This window comes from Anguilla rostrata, chromosome 17 (assembly GCF_018555375.3).
Source record: "Anguilla rostrata isolate EN2019 chromosome 17, ASM1855537v3, whole genome shotgun sequence".
NCBI lineage: Eukaryota > Metazoa > Chordata > Actinopteri > Anguilliformes > Anguillidae > Anguilla > Anguilla rostrata.
In genome coordinates this window covers 3,494,557-3,519,490 of record NC_057949.1, presented here as the reverse complement: position 1 = coordinate 3,519,490, position 24,934 = coordinate 3,494,557, and the positions used below count along the sequence as shown (strand labels likewise).

General features: G+C 44.5%; 1 protein-coding gene across 2 annotated transcripts in view; it reads right to left on the bottom strand.

Moving 5' to 3' along the window:
- The window catches only part of LOC135244116 (acid-sensing ion channel 2-like), a 361,458-nt gene that overhangs the window by 118,662 nt on the left and 217,862 nt on the right, over window positions 1–24,934 (bottom strand). Inside the window, exon 1 of one of the 2 annotated variants that reach the window (XM_064316322.1) lies at window positions 2,264–3,708. The exons of the other annotated variant lie outside the window; for it this stretch is intronic. Coding sequence (XP_064172392.1) covers window positions 2,264–2,971 — 708 coding nt within the window. The 5' untranslated portion in view covers window positions 2,972–3,708. Of the gene's footprint in view, window positions 1–2,263; window positions 3,709–24,934 lie in introns of those variants that run through there. 2 annotated transcript variants of the gene reach the window in all.

Below are 24,934 nucleotides of genomic sequence, written 5' to 3'. Positions count from 1 at the left end.
CCTCACACGTCCTCACAAGCCTTAAGCCGTTACTGTGCGTGCGACACCGCTATAAAAACCTCACACGTTTTTTTGGCCCGGAGCGGGGCCCCCGAAGGCTCGTCTGTGCCGTTTCCACAACGAGCCGGTCGCGAAATTAGCGCGGGGCGTCCGCGGACGGCTTTGGGTCTCGTTCCGACTCGGCTGTCTCTAAATTGAAGGGGGGGGGGCGTCGAGCGGCGCTCGGCACTGCCGTACCTCCAGGGGAAAGATCAATCACCCGTCCCGCTCCCTCCGTTCCAGCTGCTCGCGCATGGTTCGCGCCGGAGCCGGCAGCAGCCCGCTCGGGAGATGCTCCCGGACATTCAGCCTCATTAAAGGACAGAAATACGACGCTATTGGTCGGGACCGATCGTCAATCAAGAATTTTAACCAACCGAAGCTGCAATATGGGGTTATGCACGAACTGTACCAAACGTTCAATAGAAACAGGCGGTAATATATCTCTTAGATGCCAATAAGCTAATGGAAAGCACAATAGCATAATTTAAAAAGGTAATAACATTTGGCATGGAACAGGTTCCAAAGTAATGTTTTTTTTTTTCCCTGCGAAGAAAGGTCACTCTAGACCAAAGACTGATGATTCCATCATTAGAGTGCTTGTTCTGGCTAATCGAATGTCACCAGAGTCTAATGAAACCTGTCCATTTTCATCAAGCCGAGAACGCAGACGGGCAGCCAGCGTGACGGAACTCATGAATCTCAACGTTGTCAAAGCAAGGGCAAGCGCAGAGATTCGTCAGAAGAAACATATCGTTAACCCGGCTTAAAAGTAGAAGCAGCAGGAAAGTTGTGAGCATTCTCAACTCCGCAGGCTGGCCTGGAAACCCCGCCTGCTGCCCCGCCCACTGCCCCGCCCGCTGCCCCGCCCATCTGCTCAGCCCTCGCTCGCACTCGGGTTCGTGGAGTGCGCCGTCCAATGACTGACAGCCGCTGCCCTGGAGGCAAACGCCCTGAGACTGAACACAAAAACAAACTGCAAATACCCAAAATTAATAAGCGCTCATTCATACTGTCAGTACACAGACAAGTGTGCCAATGCCAGCAGCCATTAATCACGGTAAAATATCTATACATTTTCATTATTATTACTATTATCATTTAATACACAAGGTTACAAAGAGACAACTGTAATAATATGAATGTTATGGTTAAACAAGTGTATACTATAGATAGATAGCACGGTTACACATTAGTGTCCAGTTTATATTCTGGAAAGTGCAGTTGAGTCAGCGTGAATTGTTTTGTGATGTTTTTAAGGGACACACACACTGGCCATATTTCACCACAGTGAATTATTACACTGAAAGCTGCCCTTTCATCCACGGCATACAGAACAAATACCTTTAACGATGTGTTTTTGACTTGAGAGAGATTTTAGCCATCTGAGCAATTTAGCCAGCATTAAAAATAGTTGTTCTGATTGGAGACACTGAAGAGCTCTGCGATATGGATGGCGCATATCAATTAAGATCTTTCTGTGATGCTGCTGTTGCTAAGTGACCAGGACTCAACAAAGAAGAAAGATCAAGTGGTCAAACTGCAGTCCAAAGACCAGGGCTACAGAAATGAAGACTTAAGCAAGGTCAGCACCCAGCTACACCCAGCAAGCAGTGTACACAGATGTGAGCGCGCACACACACACGCACACACACAGAGACAGACAGACACACACACACACACACAGTACTCATATGCACACACTCGCAAATATGCTCACACACACTCTCTCTCTTGCTAACCGCAATATTTTACCAATTGGCAAACAAATACAAACAGATATTTTATTTGTTCACCTTACGGATAACTCCCACTTGTCAACATGGAGTTTTTACCTCTGCTTATGGATTCTTTCTGCAAAAGCTTGGAGGTGACTCCTACTGTTTTTGACAGAAATATATTTGCTTCTCCTCACAGTTACATCTAGATGTACTTCAAAAAAAAATGTGGAAAAAAGGGAAGGGAATATAGGGAAGGGAAAATATTTAGCTGGAACATCCTGGGCAAGATGTTTTTCGATTCGTTTTTAACATTTTTCTCTACCGGTATCGTAAAACAAATTTGCGGTGCTTCCAACAGGACGTTCCGCCCCCTTCGACCTGCCGCCTGAGAACAACCCTTAAAAAAAAGCCCGACCAACCGGTAGAAGACAGACTGCCAGGTGAACGAAAAGAGAGTGAGGGAAAGCGACGAGAGACCGATTAAAAGGAGGAGAGAGACTCACGGTGGAGAAGTTCTGGGGCCCGCACTCGTCCCCGCGGTACTTGCAGGACAGCAGCATGTCGTCCAGCTGGTGGCCGAGCCGATCCAGGAAGTCCCGGCTGGTCCCCTCGAAGTTCCGCGGCGGCAGGAAGAGGCGGAAGTCGGACAGCTTCTGGAACCAGGCGCGCCTGTCCTCCTGCACCAGGTCGGAGACCATGGGACGGGCGGTCCGGTTGGCCATGAGGAGGCCCAGCCAGTGTCCGGCGAAGTACAGGTCGCTCTTGGTGAGCCGGTAGAGGCGCACGGGGTTGTTGTTGCAGACGGTGACGGTGGGGAAGGCCAGCTCCTTGGCCCACTCCATGTGCACCTTGGTGTAGGTGGGGTAGGAGAGCCAGTAGAGCAAGCGGTTGGAGGACCAGGAGAGCAGAAGGCCCAGGCAGGCGCAGACGGCCAGCAGCCAGAGGACGCGGCGCCGGGGCGAGGACCCCGGCGAGCACACCTGCCTCAGCCCGTGGAGGTGCGTCCTGGCCGCGAAGGCCGCCGTGGCCCGGCCGGTCCCGCGGACCGCCCGCCGGCCACGCCCCCTCCTCCTCCCGGCCAGAGCCCCCCCGGGGGAGCCCCGTCGGGGGCAGCGGGGCCCTTCCAGGGCCATGCCGGCCAGCAGCGCTCCTAATGCAGCGGAGAACAGGTCATCCCCCGGCCCGGTCTGGAGGGACCAGGCCCACAACATGAAGAGCCAGGGCGGGGCGGGGCGGAGGGGGGAGGGGGGAAGGGGTTAATCCACAGGGGCCGCAGGTGCAGCAGGTGCGCTTACACACACACACACACACACACACACACACACACACACACACGCCTAAACACACACAAGCAAGCACGAGCAGAAGCACACGGTCATACACCCCCCTCTCTCTCTCCAGCCACTCTCGTACGGAACCAAGAGCGGAACAAGATGCTCCACTACTTGTCGTGCTTCCCTCCCCCTGCTTCCTGAGTCCGCTGGCCACGGGGGCCGTTCCGCTCGTCCGACGAAGCAGGACAGGAACCCCCCGCTCCCCGCCGCCCCTCCTGCCTCTGCTCCCGGTGCGCCAGAGGGGAGGGACCAGAGGGAGAGAGAGGAGCGTTGACAAAAATCCGAGAGGAGGGCGGGAGAAGGAAGTTAGAAAAGGCGACGGCGGCGGCGGCGGGGGAAAGTCTTCCTCAGGGTCGTGTTCGTCGGCACGGCGACGGAGCTCGGCGGCGCGCACGCGTCTCCTTGCCCGAGCCGGACGGGTTTCTCAGACCCCCCGGCGACGATCAGCCCCCCGCGCCGGGACGGCGAGCGGCTTGAGTCGTTTCCATGCCGACACCGACCCCACCTCCTTCCTAATCTCCAACGGTCGCCGCTCGGTTCCTCTTCTGTCTCACCCTCGAGTGCCGGCTCTTCGCATTAACTGTTACCCGCTCTTGAATTCTAGCCCCCCCCCCCTTCCCTCCTTCCCTCCGTCCGTCCCTCCGTCACCCTCCCCTTCTTCCTTCTCTCCTGCGGTACCCCGGGGATCTCCGGCAGCTCTCTCTCTCTCTCTCCCCAGGGCGAACGGGAGCGCAGCGATCCTCACGCGAACAGGAGAAGAGTCTCTCTCTCTCACGCGTGCGCCTCTCTCTCGCCCGCAGGAGACTTCCCCGGAGCCGGTGTGGGATTTATCCCTTCGTTTCCACTTCCAGCGCTCGCACTTTTTCTCCGTTTCTCAATTTCAGTCCGCGCGCGAGTTCGCTTCCTGCTTTCCCTGCCCTTCTCCCTTATATCCACCCCCCCCCTCGCTACTTAAAATATCTGTTTTCCAAAAACAAATCCGTCAAACTTGACTTTACTCCCCCCCCCCCCCCCGATACTCCACACACCCCTTGGTCAGCCTCGTCTCTTCCCCCACGCCCCCCCAACTCGTTCGCCTCGCCGCCGCGGAGACGGTCGTCGAGCCCCGTCCGTCCCTCGCGTCTCTGGGCTCTCCCGCGGCTCCGCACGCTAATCTTCTCCTCGGATGCTCGGAGCGAGAGAGAGAGACAGTGCGAGCGCCTCGTGGGCAGCGAGTGTCTGAGGCAGAGAGAGCCATGCAGCTCTCTGTCAGTACCTTCCCTCAGCATCCCCCCCGCCCCCCTCCGCCACCACTCCCCCCCCCCCATCTCTCTCTCTCACTCTCTCCCTCTCTCCACCCCCTCCTGTTGTTCCCACGGCACACTCTCACCGCGCTCTCAGCATTTTAATTTCCAGTCAGTTTTCGCCACATGAATTATTTGGATTTCGGGCGAGGAAGCGGAGATGCTGAGAGCGGGCGAACGAGGGAAAGGGAGAGAGGAGCAGACTGAGAGAAAAAAGGAAAGAGAATAAGAGAAAGCGGAGGGGGGTGGGGGGGGGATTCTACAAAGTCGAGGAGCAGACAATGAGGCTGTGGTTCCCGTTACAGTTTGTTCAAAAAGGTGCAGACGTTTTTTTAAAAAGCATAAATATATACTACCTTTATGCAGGCACGCATACAGGACCTGTAAATAGCCCGGGGGTGTGCTGACAGTCAGTCTTCATTTCAGAGACATCTTCAGAGAACAGCTTTGAAATAAATGAATTCTAATAACTTTCAAAAGGAAAATTACACTAAATGGGCGGGGGGGGGGTGCAAGTGAGAAAAAAGTAAATATGTTGTTTTATTGCATTTTATTCATGATTCGGGCTGGGCGTTTGTCACGGGAAGTCACGGAGCAGTCACGGCAAAGCTGTTGAAAAATACGGAAACCTGAACAAGGCAGAAACCGTGGAGCGTTTAAAAATATATTTCATAAATTAACCGATATGTGCAGCAGTAGGAAATGATTGAAATAGCATGCGCTACTGTATCAACAGTAACAAGTGCTTGAAGTTTTTTTTTAAAATCAGCTGGCAACTGCCACTTGGAACAAATATGCTTAAAATGCGTTGATAAGCTAGTGCAATTAATCTCTTGGGTCCATCAAGGAAAGAAAGAACATGCTTATGGCCTTTAATGCACCGTTGTTAGAAACAGATTTAATCAAAAATCTAATTCACTGAAATAAGCCTTAAAATGATGTTTGATCTTGAATCATGATAGTAGCATACACATTGCTTTAAAAAAACCCTTGATTTTTGGGTACAATCATTGTCTGTTTAGGGTTCATTATTCCTGCAGTTCCGAATGAATATAGTAGGGTTGTTCATATGAGGCATAGCAAACAAGCTAGTTGCTTATCTTGAGCTACATTAAAAAGACGATAGAAATTTAAAATGGCGGCTAGCTGAATTTCTTGCCCCCTAATGTTTTCAGCCTACTCTATTACATAGCGGCACCACACCTTTACGACAATGTTAGAAAACTGCAATATGTATAATAAAAAGAGAAAAGAGCATAGCCTAATCGATATTTCAAAGCAAGCAAATGAATGGAACACTGAAATATGCGAACGCCAAGTGTAATTTAAACAATAATGGGTTTCAGCCTCATGGATGTCAGATGAGGGCGGGGCAGGGTGTGAAGCAAAACAACCAATCGTCTACAGTGCGACCGCGCCGACTGCGAGCCACTGATCTAATAAGCTTTTTTTTACCGCGCGCGTAATTAAATAATCACCACTCACACCATTTTCTTTTCTTCTTTTGTTTTTTTTTAGCCTGCCCAAATGCCATTTCGCATTTCCGTACTTTCGCGAATGATTCAATTTCCAGGCGGACCCAGCGAGCAGAGCCCATTTGGCTGTTGAGACTGGCGGGGCCGGTGGGCATTTTTTAATTCACTCTGCTTCCAATCTGAGTTAACGCCGAGCGATAAAATTCAGAGCGCAATAAGAAGCACGCGCCGTAGCGAGCCCGCCCGCCGTCTCTCTCACGCGCGCCCGAACGCCACCGCATCCCAAGCGCTTCTGAGAATGAAAAACATTCACGTCGCGTGTATTTTTTTTTTGTGCTAATTTTTTTGCTATTTTTGTCATTGATAAACGATGTACACTCATCAAAAAATTTGATTTTTTTCTGTGTATCCAGTGCATCTGCATATACTGCACCATTACACTTCACAACACTAAAGCACCGTTTTCTCAGTCAAACTAAAAGTTGTAGGCTCAATGTGGCCATGTGTACTCAGTTCTCTATCAGACACTCGTAATGTGTTCCCCAGACCATCCGCACCCAATCCCCTCCCCCCCCACACACACACACACACACACACACACACACACAACACACACACACACACACACACACACAATCCCACCCCCGCTCGCCAATTCTGTCTGGGGCCTTGTTTCTGACCTTCGTAGGCAGGTTTTGAAAGATCATTGGGGCGGAAATATTATCCTGACCCGGTGGCACTGTGTAGGCTACTGTACATGAATAGCACTCCATCACAGTCTCGTGTGAGAAAGTTTTAGAGTGGAGTCAGCAAGTAAAAAAAAAAAAAAAAACTTGAAAAAGCGTATCTAATGGTAACTTGCACAGACCGCCAGTTTCCTGCGACTCCTTGTGGACTGATCCAAGTCCTATTCACCTCTTCCACCAAATATATTCAGTAATTGTTGAGAAAATCCCAGAGATTAGTGCTGTTGTGTTGGGTGTCTGAGCTAAGCCCTGATTCCATTTGGTATGGAATCATGCAAAGTAGACCCTCAACAACAATGCGTTATTAAAAGTCCCCTATTATAATATTTTTTGGCAATTTTATATTATTCCACAAGGTCTACCAAGGTTTTTAAGGAAAAAAATACTGTAACACATTTTTTTTTAAAATTGAAAGTCAGTGATTTTCAAACGCTTCGAGTTGAACAGGTTTGTTTTGGGTGGGCCTTGCATAACCACCCCTCCAATCTTCTACCCACACTCCCTCTCCTCTCCGGAAAAGCAAACAAACAAACATGCCGTTCGTAAATCAACCAGTGCACCTTCTGTGTTCGAGCCGGAGTTGGATCTTAAATTATTTTAAACCACAGAAAAAAACCAGGAGCTGGTTGAAGAATCAAGTGCCCTGCAGCAACTGTCCAAATGGTAAGCTTTTATATCTAATCAAAAACCACAGGCTACCTATTGCATTCCTAGCTACTAGGCTAGTGAACAGTGAAGCAAAATTACAGCTTACTATTGTAGCTGATTATTCTTGCAGCTTGCACAGCACATTTACCTTGGCCAGCATTGATAACAATGTTTGAAATCGAACTTGCTAATTTGTTCATAACTGTACTCTATTGACGTAGATGCTAAATCACGAAAAGGTGTTAGGGAGCATAGCCTGGTGATTTCATTTCTTCTTTTACAAAAAAATTGTTTCAAAAAATTTGAGGTAGTACCAAGTTCATATTTTACCAGCACATAAGTATCATGCCGGGCTGCACAATCAATGCCAAAATGAGGTATTCTCCAATTTCCTTGATATGGGACCATTAACAGAGTTTTTCATTTTGGTCGTTACTGAATTCACAGGATATAACAGTATGTGCATTTGTAACGGGGGTAGATATGCTGCAGGCTTCAAACTAGGCTCCCATTCAGCCTGTTTTTCCAGCTTTCACTTGGTTCAAGTCCAGTGATTTTGAATGCCATCAGCATGTTATGATATATGGCTCAACACTTCAAGGCATTTGTTTATTATATGGAGCAATATTGGTTGTGCTGCGAAAACAATGTGAGTCGCCGTCATTCTACCCACAAAACAAAAGTTTTTTTCCCCCCACTATATTTTGTGACTCACTTAACTCAAACTATCACTGATCATCGACTTACTGTTGTAAAAGAACAAACAACAATGACAAAGACTCATTGCACACCAATGAAGAAGACTCATTGCACACCAATGAAGAAGACTCATTGCACACCAATGAAGAAGACTCACTGAGATGTTAACAGCATTGGGACGGTATTGATAACGTTATGCTTCAGTCTGAGGTTAATATGATGGCCTTCGACAGATCATTTCAGTACATTCCATGAAAAGATGGCATACTGTAAACAGGCCGTGGAGAAGTCTTTAAATCCATTTCCACAGATTCTGCATACATATAGTATAACAATGTGACTCGCAGTACCCTGAATGCATATGGAAGGGAAGATAAAACAATCAGTGCACACAGAATGCCACGGGGATCAAAGCAACATAAATATCCAATTAGCTAACATAATTAGCAATCACAGGGACGGGAGATTAGATTCAACAGAAAATTTGATTGTGAAATATTGCCCTGCCATTTCGTTGAACCTTGGGAGGGATTAGGGCGATTCGCATCTCAAACGCCTCAAACCCGCGAGATTTTCGTCGATACCCCCGCCAAAGTGGTGACAAAGTCGACAAACGGACGCTTCCCGAGAGAGGGTCCCAGACGCAAAAAACCGTCACACCGTAAACCCCGAATATAATATTTCGCAATTAAAAAAAAAAAAACTGAATAAACACCCAAGTGCACCTGTCAGCCCTAGCACAGTAGTTTTTTGTTTTTTTTCCAAAGCGGCGCATGAACGCTGGGGCACAGAACGCAAGATAAATATCGTTTATCAGAGTCGCGGGTCCGCGCGGCGTGAATAACGAGGCACAGGGGCTCAGAAGAAAAGCTAAACGGCGGCGGCTCGAAGCCAAGCCCGCTGCTGGAATCGAGACGCTGCCCACAGCGACCAATCGATACGGATTATCTTTTTTTTTTTTTTGTCCGTTTTTTTAAATTAAAATTTTATATCTCTTGAAGCAATTGAAGCAGACGTCCGGGAGGAATGACGGAACCCCTGTAGAGGTCCGTACATGGCTCTGAGGAGCCCCTCGTTCCTATCGAAACGAACGGCGAAGCTTTCGCCCGGGACAGCGATAGTGATGGATTGCACTTTGGCAATAAAGGAAAGCGTAGCGCTCCCGCTGTGGATTTGTCACGGTGATGAATGCCCCGCGTTGCCACGCCGACGATGGGATGCGGGCGATTACTTATCGCCGGGCCGTGAAATAATCACGGAGCCTCGTCACAGAAAAAGGAAAGCGCTGTCATTCAAAAAAAAAAAAGTCTGCATTTTGGGATGAAGGCTGCTTAATTGAACCCAGCGTGTGTGTGTGTGTGTGAGTGTGTCTGTTCATTCACAGGCATAGTATTTAATGAAACGCGGTGCAGAAAAACACGTGTCTGTGCTGATGAAATGCTATCGTGACATCAGAAAAAAATTAGCCGTTGTGAAGACGCTGTCACGCTACGTTTAAGCTTCTTTTAGAACTGCTCAGATAACAGAAATCTGTGTGACATCCGGTGATAGATGACAGCAGCATTTGCTAGATTATATTCTTTATTTGCTTCAAAAATGACCTTATATGGTGATATGTTTGGCGTGGTGCGTAAGGCGGCAGTATGAGACCATTTATAAAGCTTTACATTGTAAAAATATAACATACGATATATATAGAGATACTGTATATATACAGTGGCATGAAAAAGTATTTGCCCCCTTCCTGGTATACATTATTGTAATTTGTCACACTGAATGGTTTCAGATCTTTAGACAAAATGTAATGCTAGAAAAGGGGAACCTGTTGTCCTGTTGCCCAGGGTCCTAGGCAGCAAAGCATCCCCACACAATCACACTAGCATCACCATGTTTGACTACTGGTATGATGTTGTGTGGTATGATGTTCTTACTGTGAAATTTTGTATTTGCTTTATGCCAGACATAGTGGGACCCATGTCATCCAGAAGGTTCCACTTTTGACTCATCTACCCATAGAACATTATCCCAGAAAGCTTGGGGATAATCCAGGTGTTTTTTTTTTTTCTTTTCAAATGTGAGATAAGCATTGATGTTTCTCTTGGTTATCAGTGGTTTCCACCTTGCTACTCTCCCATGGATCCCATTTTTTCCTCAGGCTTTTTCTTATAGTGGAGTCATGAACACTGACCTTAGCTGAGGCAACAGAAGCCTGCAGTTCTTTGGATGTTCTTGGATGTTCTTCTGTGATGAGTTGTCCCTGCGTACTTGGAGACATTTTGGCAGGCCAGCCACTCCTGGGAAGGTTCATCACTGTTCCCAGTGTTGTCCATTTGGAGATAATGGCCTTCAATGCAGTTCGGTGGAGTCCCAGAGCCTTAGATGTGGCTCTGTGACCCTTTCCAGATTCATCATTTTCAACAACTTTTTTCTCATCTCTTCCGGAAGTTTCTTTGATCAAGACATAGCGTGCTTGTAGAAACTTTGTGAAGAATATTTCACTCCGATGATAAATTTCAATATGAGTCAACAACAGGGCTAGCTGCAATCAAGCCTAGCTGTGTTCAATCAATCAACCGAATGATCAATTAAATTTGGTTGATTGATTGAGTAATTAAGGGGGCAATTAGTTTTTTAACATGGGTGATATGGGTGTTTGATAACTTTTTTCATTAAATAAATGAAATTATTTTTTAAAAATTGTTTGTGTTTATTCGGTCTCCCTTGTCTAACATAATATTTTCCCTAAAGATCTGAAACCATTGAGTGTGACAATATAAAATAATAGAGGACATCAGGAAGGGGGCAAACACCTTTTCACAGCACCGCATCATGGTTAAAATATAAATTAACCTTGATTAAATGCCTTATGGAAAACAAAAGGAACGTCAAATCAAAAAATGCAGCCATTGTGTAGGATACCATGCTCCTTGGTTAGGTATCGCAGTGCCCAACTCGGTGATTAATTGCATTCATTAGAGCAGCCAGTTAGCACAATCTTCTATCCAGACCCAATAGCCTGGGGAACAATGTCAGTGCATTCCCCTGATTTATATGTGCAACAGTGCCACACCTAGTTAACAAACAGGGGTCAAATACATAGCCTATTTGCTTTGTATTCAAATACTTTTCTGCGCTTTACTGATCTTGTCGGGTGTATAGGAACCAACAAAATGCTCTCAAAAAGTGCAAACCCCGCCTTCTGGTCAAATTGGCAGGCTCAATTACACCAGGAAAGATCAACAGAGCACAGAAGAGTATTTGAATCCAAAACAAATACAGCACGTATTTGACCCAGGTCTGCTAGTTAACAACATGCAGAGATCAGCAAGTGCGTGTACAACATCTTGATGGCACTACTGGAATTTAACTATGTTAACTATGTGTTAACACCAGCCTGCCCAGGGACAACTGATGGAAATTAGTGATCTAGCTAAATCTGGCACATTTACATCACACAATAGTGATGCTGATCAATGTGTATTGTCCTTGACAAATAAATAAATAAATAAAATAAATTAACCAACGGCCAAAATACCACAATCACCAAAATGAATACAAAAGATGTCAATGTTAAGGAGTGGGGAAGGGAGGGAGCCAAGATGGAGTCTGAAGAAATGGGTCTTCAGTCCACCTTAGAAAATGGTCAGTGATTCTGCAGCATCACCTAAGAACAGTACCCTTCCCTTGCAAAAACCTCAACTCCCTGTCGTAACCAATTCAACAGTAAATAGTATCACAGTTTTAATTCTGCTGTAATTATTTTTGTTTTGCACTTCAAAGAGGATCTTAATTTGCTTAAAATGCTTCACAGTGTCAACGTTGCCATAACCACCTCTCTTAATCTGATAGCTCGAACACTAACTGACAATTAGAAGTGAAAAATCTTTGTAAAAAAATGCATGTTAATTACACCCCCATGAATTCAAGAGCTATAAAATGTTGTCTGATACAGACTGTAAAAAGCTCATTCTAAAAAACTGTGTATTTATCAGAAGGACTGAATCACACTGTCATGAAGGCCCGTGTCTTTTAAAAGAGAGATCTCTATTCATTGTCATGAAATTATTTCTATTGGTACTTCAGACAAGGACCATGAACGGGGCGGCTAGTCACTGAAATAAATCAATGAATTGAAGCAGCTTTTGAATCTGAACATGAAATGGCTATAAATGTTTGTATACAGTTACCCTTGCATTTATTTGAATGAAACGGTCTCTATCGGTATACAAAGTGAATACAAAATATATAGATATAAGATATAAAGATATACAAAAGCCAGGACTATTGTGCATGTTTGTGGAGAAGTGGCAGTAACGGAGTCTGTCGGTCTTCAATATAGAGCTGTACCGAATTTGTGTCCATGGATATGGGTACAGGCTGACAATGTCACTTTGTGAGAAGGCAATTTGAGAAGGTCTCACTGGTCCAGAAGAGTATTTTCTCATCAAATACAGAACAATCACGTCTCACAATTTGTCCTGCAAGTGCACATAATAAGCCTGCTGTTATGGCTCACTTCAAAATGGAAGTGTAAAAAAAATGTGCACATACAAAATGGATGTTAAAAAAAGCAATTATTTGTTCAGCCATTAATTGTTGGCTTCTTGCTGAGTGTAACAACATTTTAGGATGGACAGCCCATGCAGATTTCAGCTCAATGGGTCCATTATCCAGAAATTGCACACCCTAAAAATAAGGTGAAAATGAGAATAATCACATGGCACTTTTCCAAAGTAAAAAATATTTTGTGAGGTGTACTTTTTTCTGCCCAATTTAAAATAGCTATTTTTGCCTCCCGAGTTACCAAAAGCTCCACAAGCGAGCCAGAGACTGTTTTCAGCATTGCAGACCATGCTCAAGGAGTGCTACTGCCGTTCAGAGAAAAGTGAATCTTTTGACAGGTTACAACTGATAACCTGTGGGCAACAGAAATGAGGAAGAAGCCTCAAACCATTCAATCATTCAACCACGGCTTCTGCCGTTCTAAAAAAAAAAGAAGAAGAAATTGGAAAAAAACCAACCTGGAAACAAGAGGTTCTTCCCTTGGCAGATCTTTCTAGTGAAATATTGCAGAATGTTTTGCAAAGGGGGCTGCTGGGGAGATGAGTCCTCAGCTCAAAATCTCGCATTTTGAACTTCAGTTCCCAGCATGTTCTCATTAGCACTTCCTTTTAAATTACTGTTTTTTAATAATCTCAGAAGCAAAAAAAAAATTAGGTTTTTTTTTTTTTTAAAAAGTCAGTAGAAGTTACATACTGTTCAGTCGAGCTGTTATAAAAAAAGTTTGCTGCAGTATAAACCAATTTGAACTCAAATCACACTTTCCAAAAATTGTTGTTACAGCTAACAGTTAAAGAACACGTTTCCACTGCGGTATGGTTGTTTGTCAATGCTGCATTTGTCTGTGCGACAAATGTCTGTCTACTTTTTCTCAAAAGAGCACAGGTGCCATTAATGGTGCAATCATTTTTAAATGTCTTTTCTTATTATTTTCGGAAGGATTGTTTAATTATATGTAACCTAGCAGGGCTTGTTGTAATTAGCCATGGTGACATTTGGAGAAGCTTAATTGCTCATTCCAGAAATTGCAACTTACTTGCATTGAACAACAACTCCATGAAAATAATCATGTAACTGAAGTGATGACGTCACAATCACTATTTAATCACCAGATCCGGTTCAGGTTATCAATGTATGTGTGTTACGTGAATAGGTAGCTTCTGTTTAAATTCCCACCTATTTTGTAATGGTCGCTTTATACTGAAGTGGATACAGGTTAACAGCAGTGTGGGTAGCGTGTGCTTTGGCGGGCATCCTAGCCAGCACAGTCAATGAAACGAGCCGCGCTGTCTGGCTGTCTATACCCGGCTCCACACGAAAGATCACGGCCCTCTGAAACAAAGACATTATTAAGAGGTATATTAAAGCAATCAAGCACGCTGCGCCCACACGACTCGGCCAATGAGATGAGTCAGGAATCGAGCTCCCCGCTAATCGTCTCTCGGCAAGGGCGGCGGAGCGCGCTAATTGGCTTTTCGGGCGCGGCGACAGCCGCACAGCCGAGCCGTCTGAACGAGGCGCGAGCACAACCTCAGCGCTCGGATAACCGCTAATGCCTTCTCGCTACCCGCCGTCCACCTGCGGGGCAGACGTTTTTTGTGTGTGCGAAAGTCAAAGCTTCGACCTATTACGCCCCCCCCCCCGGTGTGATCGATGATTCGGCGGACGCGATAACCAGGAGCGGGCGGCACTCCTAACCTAATTGTTCCTCGGCACAATGTTCCCGTCTAGGTTGCTGACACCACACCTGGAAGATAGCGCAGGGTCTAGTGGAATGACAGTGGCCAGTGTGGAGACCTGCGCGGTCCCCCCCCCCCCCGCCCCCCCAATAGTGTGCAAGACGAGCCCTTCGAAGCGTTGCCTACAAACTGCAGAGACTGCAGGCAGAGGCAGCCAGCCATACATTCAGCACAAATAAGAGGGAAACGTTGATTTATTTGCAGTCTGCCCGTCTAAAATAAAGCCTGTTGGATCCAGGCTTTTGATAAAAAACCTTGGAACCAGAGTAAAAGACTGCAAATCACAGAAAGGAAGCTCACTATAAAAGCAATAAAGACTATATATAAGCCTTTTTTTTAAAAAAAAAGGCTCTCATCTTTAACAATAAATGATAACTACAAAACTACACCCGGCCAATAGTTGACACACTGCTTCCAAAAAAATGCAATCTTCTTGAATTCTCAAAAATGAGCAATTAAAACTATATGCCTATTCAGTGCCAAAAAGAATGTACCTCATGTGTACCAAAGAATGTAGCCAATAAAAGGGGTACCACATGCATTGCAAACTGAAAATTCAAAGCAAGTCAGGTTCTTGCGCTGTCATACAAGCACAAAGGACTCATTGAGGGAACACTGAAAGGCCAGGGGGGAGTCCGCAGACACAAAGGCTGTTTTTGACAACCCACGCAGTAAAACGTCCAGTATTAATTCCACTCTGACAGAGTTTATACGAGGCCACTCTGGCCATAGCAGACACATGTAAACTCTGCACGAGTTGATTTAACACTGCAGCGCAGCTCGACTTTAAACTGCTTCGAGAAGAGCTGATTAAATAAATGTCACCTGTCAACGTATTGAGAAATGTTGCATGCGTGTTGTCAAGGGGGTGAGCGGGAGGATGGGCACACGCATTCCTGGAGTTGGTCTGCAGCCACTACAAATCGCTCTGCTACTGGCGCTATAGTCATTTTCCGCAAACAAACAATGCTTAAATTAACCTGAACCTCTTTTCCATTTTCAGAACCCAGAAGACATCTGTATTATTCAGGTCGGTACGCTCCACTGACTTTCCTAAATTTGCAAACCGGCAGAGCTCTCTCTCTCTCTCTCTGGTCTGGCTGGTGGGCAGGCAGTCCTTACCCCACAACCAAAAAAAGTACATTAGCAGGACAACTGGAACTGGAGGCCAGTGGCTTTGTTGTGCATGGCTTACAAAATCCTTTCTAAGGTGCTAGGAAACAGGCTAAAGAAAGTGTCGCAGCAGATCATACTCATGGACTCGCAGTCCTATTGTGTCCCCCGCAGGTCAGTAATGGATAATATATCCTTAATTCGTGATGTCATTGATGTCTCTGGGTTATGGATAGGCCTACTGGCTTTATTTCTATCAACCAGGAGATGGCTTTTTACTGGGTTGAGCATCAATATCTGTGGCGGGCTTGTTGAGGCGTTTGGTTTCAGCCCTGGCTTTGCAGCCATGACCAGGATGCTCCATGGGGGCTTTGACAGTGTACTGATGCAGGATTTAAGTGCTCCTTTTAAGGTTGTCAGGGGTATAAGGCTGGGGTACTCTCTCTCTCTCTCTCTCTCTCTGGGCTGCTGTACACTTCAGCACTTTATATGTCAGGGAAGAAATAGGCCACAGGGACTGAAAATGGCACCAATGCTAGATAGGGTTTTATCTGACAGCATATGCAGACAACATGCTTTTTTTTTTGACTGATAATTAAACCCATTTTAAAAATCTGTGGAATCTTTTCAGGTTTACTGTACTGTTTCAGGAGGAAAATCTGCAGTGTGATTTTCATTACCTCCGGAAGTGTTAATCAGTCATTCGGCACTTTAATCAATGTGTTCTGAGCTGTGCTAAATGTAATAATTGAAGCTGAGGGTACGGAGGTTAAAATAAAAATCCATTTAGTCGGAAAACGTCCAAATTTGACGTTTTTACTTCAATTACCAAGAATTCAAACTTTGAACATTTTAAATATTGGTTTTTATACCTCTATGTATCAAATACTGATACACAGAAGATAAAATACCATATATCCAGTGAACTAGAAAACTGACTGAAGAAAAATTAAAGTAGAGCCCATTGATCAACCATGAACACATTAAGAATAAATAAATAAATAAATGTGTTGTTCAAGAGATAGCTCACACAAAAAGCAAACAGTTTAAAATAACCATTCAATCACTACCTGTTTGTGTATTTCTGTTTGGAAGACTGCTTTTATTTATTTATCTTATTTTAAGATTTAACGGTAAACTATGTAGGATTTTGTGGCCCTTATTTAGTGTGAAAAATCCTGCAGAGTATGCCTTTAACTCAGAATATGAAATATGTTAACATCAATATAATCATGAATAAAATATGGATAAGTGCAAATAGTTTAAAGGAAAATAAATGTACAGAGAGAGAAAATCCAGAGAGACAAATTCCAGTTAAAATTCTGAGTAAGGTTTCTGACAGTGTGATCTTACCTATTGCACTATATGGGTGTGAGGTATGAGGTTCAGACAGTAAACTTGAGTACATTAATGGGATAAACAACCAATAGAGATCCCACATGCTGAATTCTGTAAAAGTTTGAAAAAAAATATTGAAAATTCAAAGGAAAACCCAAAAAGCATGGCTGGAATGGAAATAGGCTGATTTCCACTAATTGTACCTGTCCCAAAAAAAAAATCCCAAAGATTTTCACTACATGAAATTATCCAACCCAAGATCAATCAATCAACACATCAATTTCAAACCAGCACTGCTGACTAAACTCAGATCACAGTATACCGAATCAAACACTCATATTAGGGACATTGGGACAATGAGACAAAATCTCAACACAAATTAGAATGCCATTGGGCAGTGAAAGAGGACATGAATTGGGCAGGCTCTCTCTTCACCTTCAGGGACACAAAGCAGAGACAGAAACTGACCAAGTAGAGGCTCAGTGACCACAGTCTAGCCATAGAAATAAGCAAACTTTAAAAAACCCAAGGAAGATAGAATATGTGGTCATTATATGACAGGTGAGGTTGAGAGAGAGATGCACTTTTGGCTTCAATATAAAAAATCTTTTAAAATAAATTTTGCTGAATTTTATTATGAAATTCCATAGATTAAATTCCAGTTGTATTGGGACACTCTTCTTCTTCTTCTAAAACCTTCTTTCGTCTTATTCAGTAGTGGGAAATGAGTTAAATCACAATCTTTTGAATTGTGTAGCATACAGTCCTGGCTTCATTTTGAATCTTTCAACGCTTCACAGCGAGTTATCGACATGTTTTCCCCTCGCCTTGCAATTGCAGGTTCAGCCTGTTCGGGCAAGCCGTGAGGTCTGTAAGAAATGCCAAATTAGTTTTCCATCGCTTGTCTTTAAAGTCTGAAAACCTCTCTCCCTCGCCAATGTCATTGAGAAAGCGGTCAATCTCTGGAAGTAATGGCAGAAATCTGTTAAGTACCTTGCCTCGGCTTGGCCATCTCACTTTGCTGCGCAGAATAATGTCACCGTAGGATAGCGTTCTGTTCTTCCAGTAATTCCACAAAATGGCAGTGCAGTTATCCACCTTCACCTGCCCGTGACCCTTATGAGGTATCCAGCAGCTAATTTATAGCACCAGGCTTGCTGGTCCACGATGCTTTGAAAGGCTAACAAGTCAGGAGAGTCCTTTTCAGCAATGTTAAATATGCACTCAGACACTTGAGTGTCAGTTATGAAAAAGACAAAAACTTCCATTTCCAGCCCTCACACCCCCCGCCAACCTCGTTCCACTTCTGGTCTTTTATCTCAATAACACCCTTTTATCTCAATAACACCCTTGGATGATTGCTCATCTAAGGCATTTTCTTCATCACCTATTGAATACACCACAAGACAACAAGTCGTTTGTGTGCACCAGTCATCGAAGATGCACCATCAGTTGTGACAGAGACCACAGAAGATGAAGGTACATTCACGTCTTTGCAATCTTCACTGCTCTGTGAAGGTTCTCACCCCTCAATTTTGTACGCCTTTTTATCATCACCAAATTCAGTAATATTCTAAGCAGATTAATATGTTTTATTCTACGTTTGCATTTTGTATACGTGTTTTTTTGTATTTTTCATGCTTTGGCAATATGCAGATTCGTACATCATACAAATAAAGCGTGAGAAGAAAAATTGATATGGATAGTGACTTTGAGAGGCAGGAGGCCAGGGTCTGTGTCCTAGATCGTACTGGAAAACAAAGAAAAAGACAGGCATGCAAGACTCAATTACTCTATGGAGTATGATGTCACTCGTTTTAAACCATGCAAAACAGGCACAATGCCAAAACTCCATTGGCCAGGATGTCAGGACGTTCCAGAATACAGGATTGTTCCCAGTAAAATTACTACAACTGCCAGCACAAGCAAAATGACGTTAATTGTTCCGTCACAAATCTCTGAATCTCTTAGGACCTCACATTATTTGTCTAGCAGGAACCCAAAAATATCCCATCTCGTTATGTAGACACACACACACACACACACACATACACACACTTTTCAGGTAATAATTTATCACAACCTGCTCAACCTTTGTACCCACTCACACCAGCCAACAACCACCCACCCAAAAACTAAGCCAAGTCACACACCATGCGATACCCCTGGAAGCGAGATGCGGCTATTTAAATTATAAACTAATGAACTAAAATAATAAAACTAAAATAACGAAGTCAAAACACGGCGAAAGCTTTTCAGCTCCACTCAGCTTCTCAGTCAGGTTGCTTTACCCTACTTTAACATTCAGCCTTCTAATGCACTCGCTTTCTCTCTCTGCACGCGTCTCAGCCCTGTACTGTGGAGAGGAACACACCTTTAAGCACCTGGGCAGATTCGTTATCACAACCCAGGTGCACATGCGCTTACTTCACCAGTAGATGGGGCTCTTCCGGCTACCACTGGTGGATCGAGCGCCACTAGGCATTACTGGTAGATTTCCCAACGTTGCCACTTATCAAGTGTTAGGCTTAGAATTACGTTCTTGTGGAACACTGATCTTAGCTAGCTACTAAAATAAAGTGACAGAAATAGCGATCACTGTGACAGCAAATCTGTCAAATGTTAATCATCTTCAGCACAACTGCATGACAAATTCTGAAGCAAGTCAGCACGTTAACAAGCTAGCAGTAACAAGATGCTTAGCCTAGCTAAACCGCTCACCTGTTTTTGTGCCAAAGAGAGAATTCAGATGCTCCAGAGGTAGGCTAATCCACGAAGTGCTGAAAAACTGTACAGAATAACACTCCCCTCCTTCCTTTATGGCAAATTCATTTGCCCTGTCCCTGACCATAGTCTTTTTTGATAAACGACGGCTCCTTAAAGTAAATCTTACTTTGGAGATTGCTCGTTTATTGCCCAGTACAGGAGGGGGGAAAGTAAGGACACAGACACCGGGGAGCTGCCTCCACGGCTCCTCCACGGCTAGGCCCTGCCACTGCAGAGAGAGCGAAGGGGTCTGCTCTAGACTCTGCAGGCAGCCTGGGGAGGTTATGCAGTCTTTCTGTCAAGGTGCTTAACAGAGACAGGCTGGGCAACAGGGCTGACACCCCCTGGAGGGCAGGCCTGGGAATGGGGCCAGGGGTGCAGTCCGCGTGGACTGACCCGTATAAACTGCCCTTGCCCAAGTACGCAGGGGATTTGCAGTGGAGAGGTCTCCACGGGGTCGCACCAGTCAGCCAATGCTTTTGTCTCTAGAGAATCTCACAGTGGGCTGGGGCTGCCCTTCCTGTGGTGTCAGAGAGACTCTATTTCACTGTTTTCAGAAAATGTGTTAGGTCTCATTTTAAGCATGGTTAGCTCGTTGGTGGCTGCTCTGTGGTTAGTCTTCACAGTCCCGTGGTTTTATTTTTTTGCGTTCACTGTAGCAAGAAAACAAGAAAAGAGGGCTGTATTGTTAATTTATTGCTGGGACAGGCTGAGACAGCTGTGTACCTCAGCAGGAAGAAGAAAGTAGAGGCGGGGGGTAGCAGTTGCAGTGACATCATCGAGATGTGTAAATCTCTAGACAGATCGAGAGCTCCTATCGACTTTGAGCACTGCAGCAGGATGCAGGACCTGGGGGTTTTTCAGGATAGGTGGTGCCACGGGGAGGTTGTGTGTAGTCTGGAATGAGGAGAATTAATATTTAACAGCATATTAAGATGATGGTGTGATGAACGGTTAATTGTTATTTTTTGTAAAGGTTTCACATTATATTCTTTTGTTCTACTTCTTTTTCTATTTTCTTTTTTTACCTGTGATTTTGTGTCTTGCATTTCTTGTTCTTTTTGAATTGGTGTTTCCTTCATTTTTGTGGCTTTTGTTGTTTCTGATTGGCTGTATGTATTGTACAATAAAGGTTTGTTTCATCTCCTCTCTCTCTCTCTCTCTCTCTCTCTTACTCTCTCGCTCTCTCTCTCATGGATGGGAAGATATTTATTTTATTTTTAGGACACGCTGCCTGTTCTTAAAATTACAAGGCATATTCTACAAGGCATGTGTATGTTCTGATATAGCCATACACAGTAGAAAAATAAATGAAATGACTTCACCTTGCTTTGGTGGTATGGTATGACACGGCACAACTTGTGGACCACAAAAGATGAAAAAAAATCTTAAAACAAGATGATATCGATTAGCCATCCGAGTAGGGCCAAAACAACTTGACTGGGTAAGGCTGGCTGACATGACAAATGAGATGCGTTTTTCCCAGACATGTGCAGAGCAAGTCTAAACAGGTACAAAGAAAACACAACCATCGTCGCCTAAAAAAAAAAGCATTTAAAGAATCCGTGGTAACTTTGATTAAACGGTGAGAGAAAATGTACAGTATTCCATCTGAAGGACAGCAAGTGTGTTGAGTAATTTATATCACTGAAGGGTAGAGGGCAATCAATGGCTTATTCATCTCCATTAGAAAGAGGGATTAAATAAAACACTGGAATAAACAGCCAGTGGGTTTAATTTAATCAGTGACAGTTATTGATTAATATAGCGATCACAACCCTTGGGCTCACGGAACACTTGTGTGATCACTGGTGCAGCACTACTTCCAAGCAACTGATAAAAAAAACAGCATTCCCTTGTTGGTGAAGTTAGCTACATTCTTAAATTAGCCCATAGATCACAGTGTGCACTCAGCGGTGGTGGGGGTCTATGAAAAACTGGAGATTAGGGTAGTAACGAGAGATCAAATTTCCTATAGCGCACACTTGAAGTACCTACCAGACTAAAGGCTGAATTTTTTTTTTTTTTTTTTTTTTTAAGTCCAGGTTTAAATTCACACAAATAGCACAGCTCTTCACTGTCAACACCTCCATGCTTCAGTCCTTTATAAAGTGCTTATAACGGTGTTGTTTCTCCTGGTGTTCTGGCGTCACTCTCCTAGGCACCGCTTTCACACGCAGAGAAACGGCAGCAGCGGGCCGATGGCGGGAAGAGGAACGCAAGCGTGCAGATCCGGAGCGATTACACGCGGGCTCCGCTGCGGCTAATTTAGGCAGGAGACGGGCGTCGGCGTTTCGCGAACCGTGCGAAATTCAAATCCGCGCTTGGCACGCTCGCGGCTGGCGAGACGAGACCGTGTTTATTTGAGCTGGATAAAATCCCAATGATTTTCTCCAGACTGAACATTCTTTAAAATCATCCCAGCCAACGTTTCCCTGGTATGAAAGTGATTCCCGTATGAAGCAGACACAGTCATTTCTGAGTTCTGGTTCAACTTTTTAAGCCGACTCATCCCTGTCACGAGCAGGATATTAACTTCCAAAAACACCGCAACAGAACCGGTCACAGCCAGAATTTAGATGAAATGTGTGATATTTATAACTGATTTACAATGAAGCATGTAGTCAAAGAGTTTAGACAGAGCTGGAGAAGTGTGCGTCCATAGTGTATCTCGGGAAGATAAAGTTTATATACTGTCACCTCTCGATGGCCATAGTCCCATTATTGTGCTCTTGGGAGAAGTAGTAATTCTTGCCTCTCTCACACCTGTGTGAATTCTCTGTCTCAGTTCTAGTAGTTATGGTGCCATAGGGAACTTCTAGGAGGGTCATATTTTCCAAATTTCCGTTCTACGGTTTCTATTCCTGTGTCCACTAGCCGTAGCTCTTTCCTAATTGCCTAATCTTGTCACTTGTTTCCCTTGGCGGCCAACCGGTGGAGTCCCAAGCCACTTACTGAGTCTGCTGCTGCCCCCCCCATCTCCCCCCATTCTCCACCGCACATCACCACTGCACCCCCCCCCCCATCTCCCCCGATTCTCCACTGCACATCACCACGCCCCTCCCAAGACCACCACCTATGACTGCTTCTACACATCCGGTCCTGAGCTGATTTATATGAACTGGAAAATTGACTTGACCGTGTCGGTGCCTATAAATCCACATCCTGCACCAGGCTGGAGACGTTCTGGAAGGCACCCCTCCTTGTGTCCAATTCATTTCAGGGTGTTTTTCTCTATCACTCTCAGCCCTGGCTTGCTTTTGTGGGGGTTTAAGCTGGAGCATGCTGTGATGCTAAATAAATCCATTTTCATTTGATCTGATATTTGACGATTTTGTAATACATCTCAGAAAAATGACAGAAAGCCCTTAGCTACAGAAAAACAAATGGAGAAAAAAACGACACTGTGGAAAAAGACATAGAACGGTACCCTGCCATCGAATGGATATTTTTAAATTATTTTAAGACAAGTTCTTAGCTTGACTGTTTTGTTGCATTGTGTGTGCCAGTGACAAAATATGGGACAGGGGAGGGAATATTCCATAACTGAGGACATGTAGAACAGGTTTCCAGTCATTAAAAAAAAAAATCATTATTAAATGAACATCACCTTTATTAAATGAACATCACTTTCGGTGCCACTGTTATTGATATTCTGAGATGCCAGCACTCATGGCAGGTTTTAGGCATGGGATCAGGATTTTTTTATTTTATTTTTTTAAACCTAATTCCTTTACTTTCTTAATGTTTAAACCTTGTGTAAGCACAATGATAGATTATGCGCATTGTGTGTGTGTGTGTGTGTGTGTGTGTGTGTGTGTGGGAGGGGCGGTCGGCGTGCATTGAAAAACAATTTTCCAGCATTGCCCCCACCTGTACCAGTGGTGATTGATGACAACACATTTAAACTTTAAACAAAGTTAATGTTCTCGTAAGGGCACATAAACTTTTCTCATTTATTTCTCCGTGTCTGTCGGCGGGAGAAAATACATTTCCAAGGCTAATGCATTCATTATTTTCTTAATAGAAGCATTCTCCGGCATGTAATGACACACTAAGAACTACTCTCTTCCTTCCTGCCAATTAGCTGACCTTAGGCCAATCTAAAAATACTTCCTGCATAATGCCGCGGGGAGTGGGGTTAGGAACAGATTAAAAACGGCTCGCTCGCTCCCGCGTTCGGCCCCAGGTTAGGGGACCGGTAAATTAATGCGCAGTCCAGGGTGGACGAACGTACTCAACTTCACATGTATGGTGCATTACTCTCTTTTCCCCTGCGTTTATTTGGAACGCTGTGTACCTTTCCTGCAAACGATAAACACGGCTTTTCGTAAGGAGCTGGGTCTTGTAACCTAAAGCTCGCAGGTTCTATTCCGTGCTAGGACACTGCCGTTGGTGCCCTTGAGCAAGGTGCATTGCTTCAGTATGTATCCAGCTGTATAAACGGATACAATGTACATGCTATGTAAAAACTTGTGTGTCGCTTCGGATGCCTGTATTGTAATGTAATGACAGACATAATATGTACAACATTTACTTCGCACACAATGCAAAAACAGCCCATTTAAGTGGGAAAACAGGATTCTTCAGGTTACACTGACTCAGACCTATCTCTGCTTTATCTACAATTTAAATAAAACAGTAAATAAAAAGCTGAAAATGTACATAATTTTTCTAGATTGTGGTTTCGGTTCCGGGTTTTTACTCAGCATCTCTAGCATTGCTGGTGTGAAATGAAAAGGATTCGTTCCCCCCTCAGGTCACTGTGCGCGTAGTAGCCTGTGATTTCAGGCTGAAACAAGGCCACAAAATCAGCCCTTAATGAATTCAGCCTGTGGCGTCCTACAGTTAAGTGGCACAGCTGAAACCAATGCGCTGTGTCTACAGGACTGCAGCAGGGGGACCTTTGCTTCGTATATTCTTCATTCATATAAAACTGTCCTCCATTTTACTTTAGAATTACATTCGTCCTTAGCGTCATACCTCTGTACCCGGCATATACGAAAATGCATGCAACAAACTTGGCGAGGGGGAGGCGGGGATGTCTCTAACTGTACTTCAAGTGAATGTGGTGTTACCAATTTAAAGGGGCCTGCTGTTGACATGACTGAGCAGTTTATAAACCAAAAACTTGAATTAAATTAAGGCATTACACTCTTATCCAGACCAACATTCTTTTAGCAAACAAACCATTCGTGCGTCTGAATGTTTTTCCACTGAAGCGGTACAGTTTAAGTACCTTGGCTCAATGCGACAATGGCAGCGCCCCATTCAGGAAATGAATGCAGAACAGCTTCCTGTTGCCCTTACACATTCCTTATCCATGTTTCTTGAGAATGTTACAGTATTAAAGCAAAGATTTTAGATTTTTTATTTTTGTATTTGGCGCCCAGTGTAAGGCTACACGTCTCTAATTCCTCCCCAGATTTGGAATGCCAGTTGTCTGTAACCGCAGCTGCATTCATGCTAACCT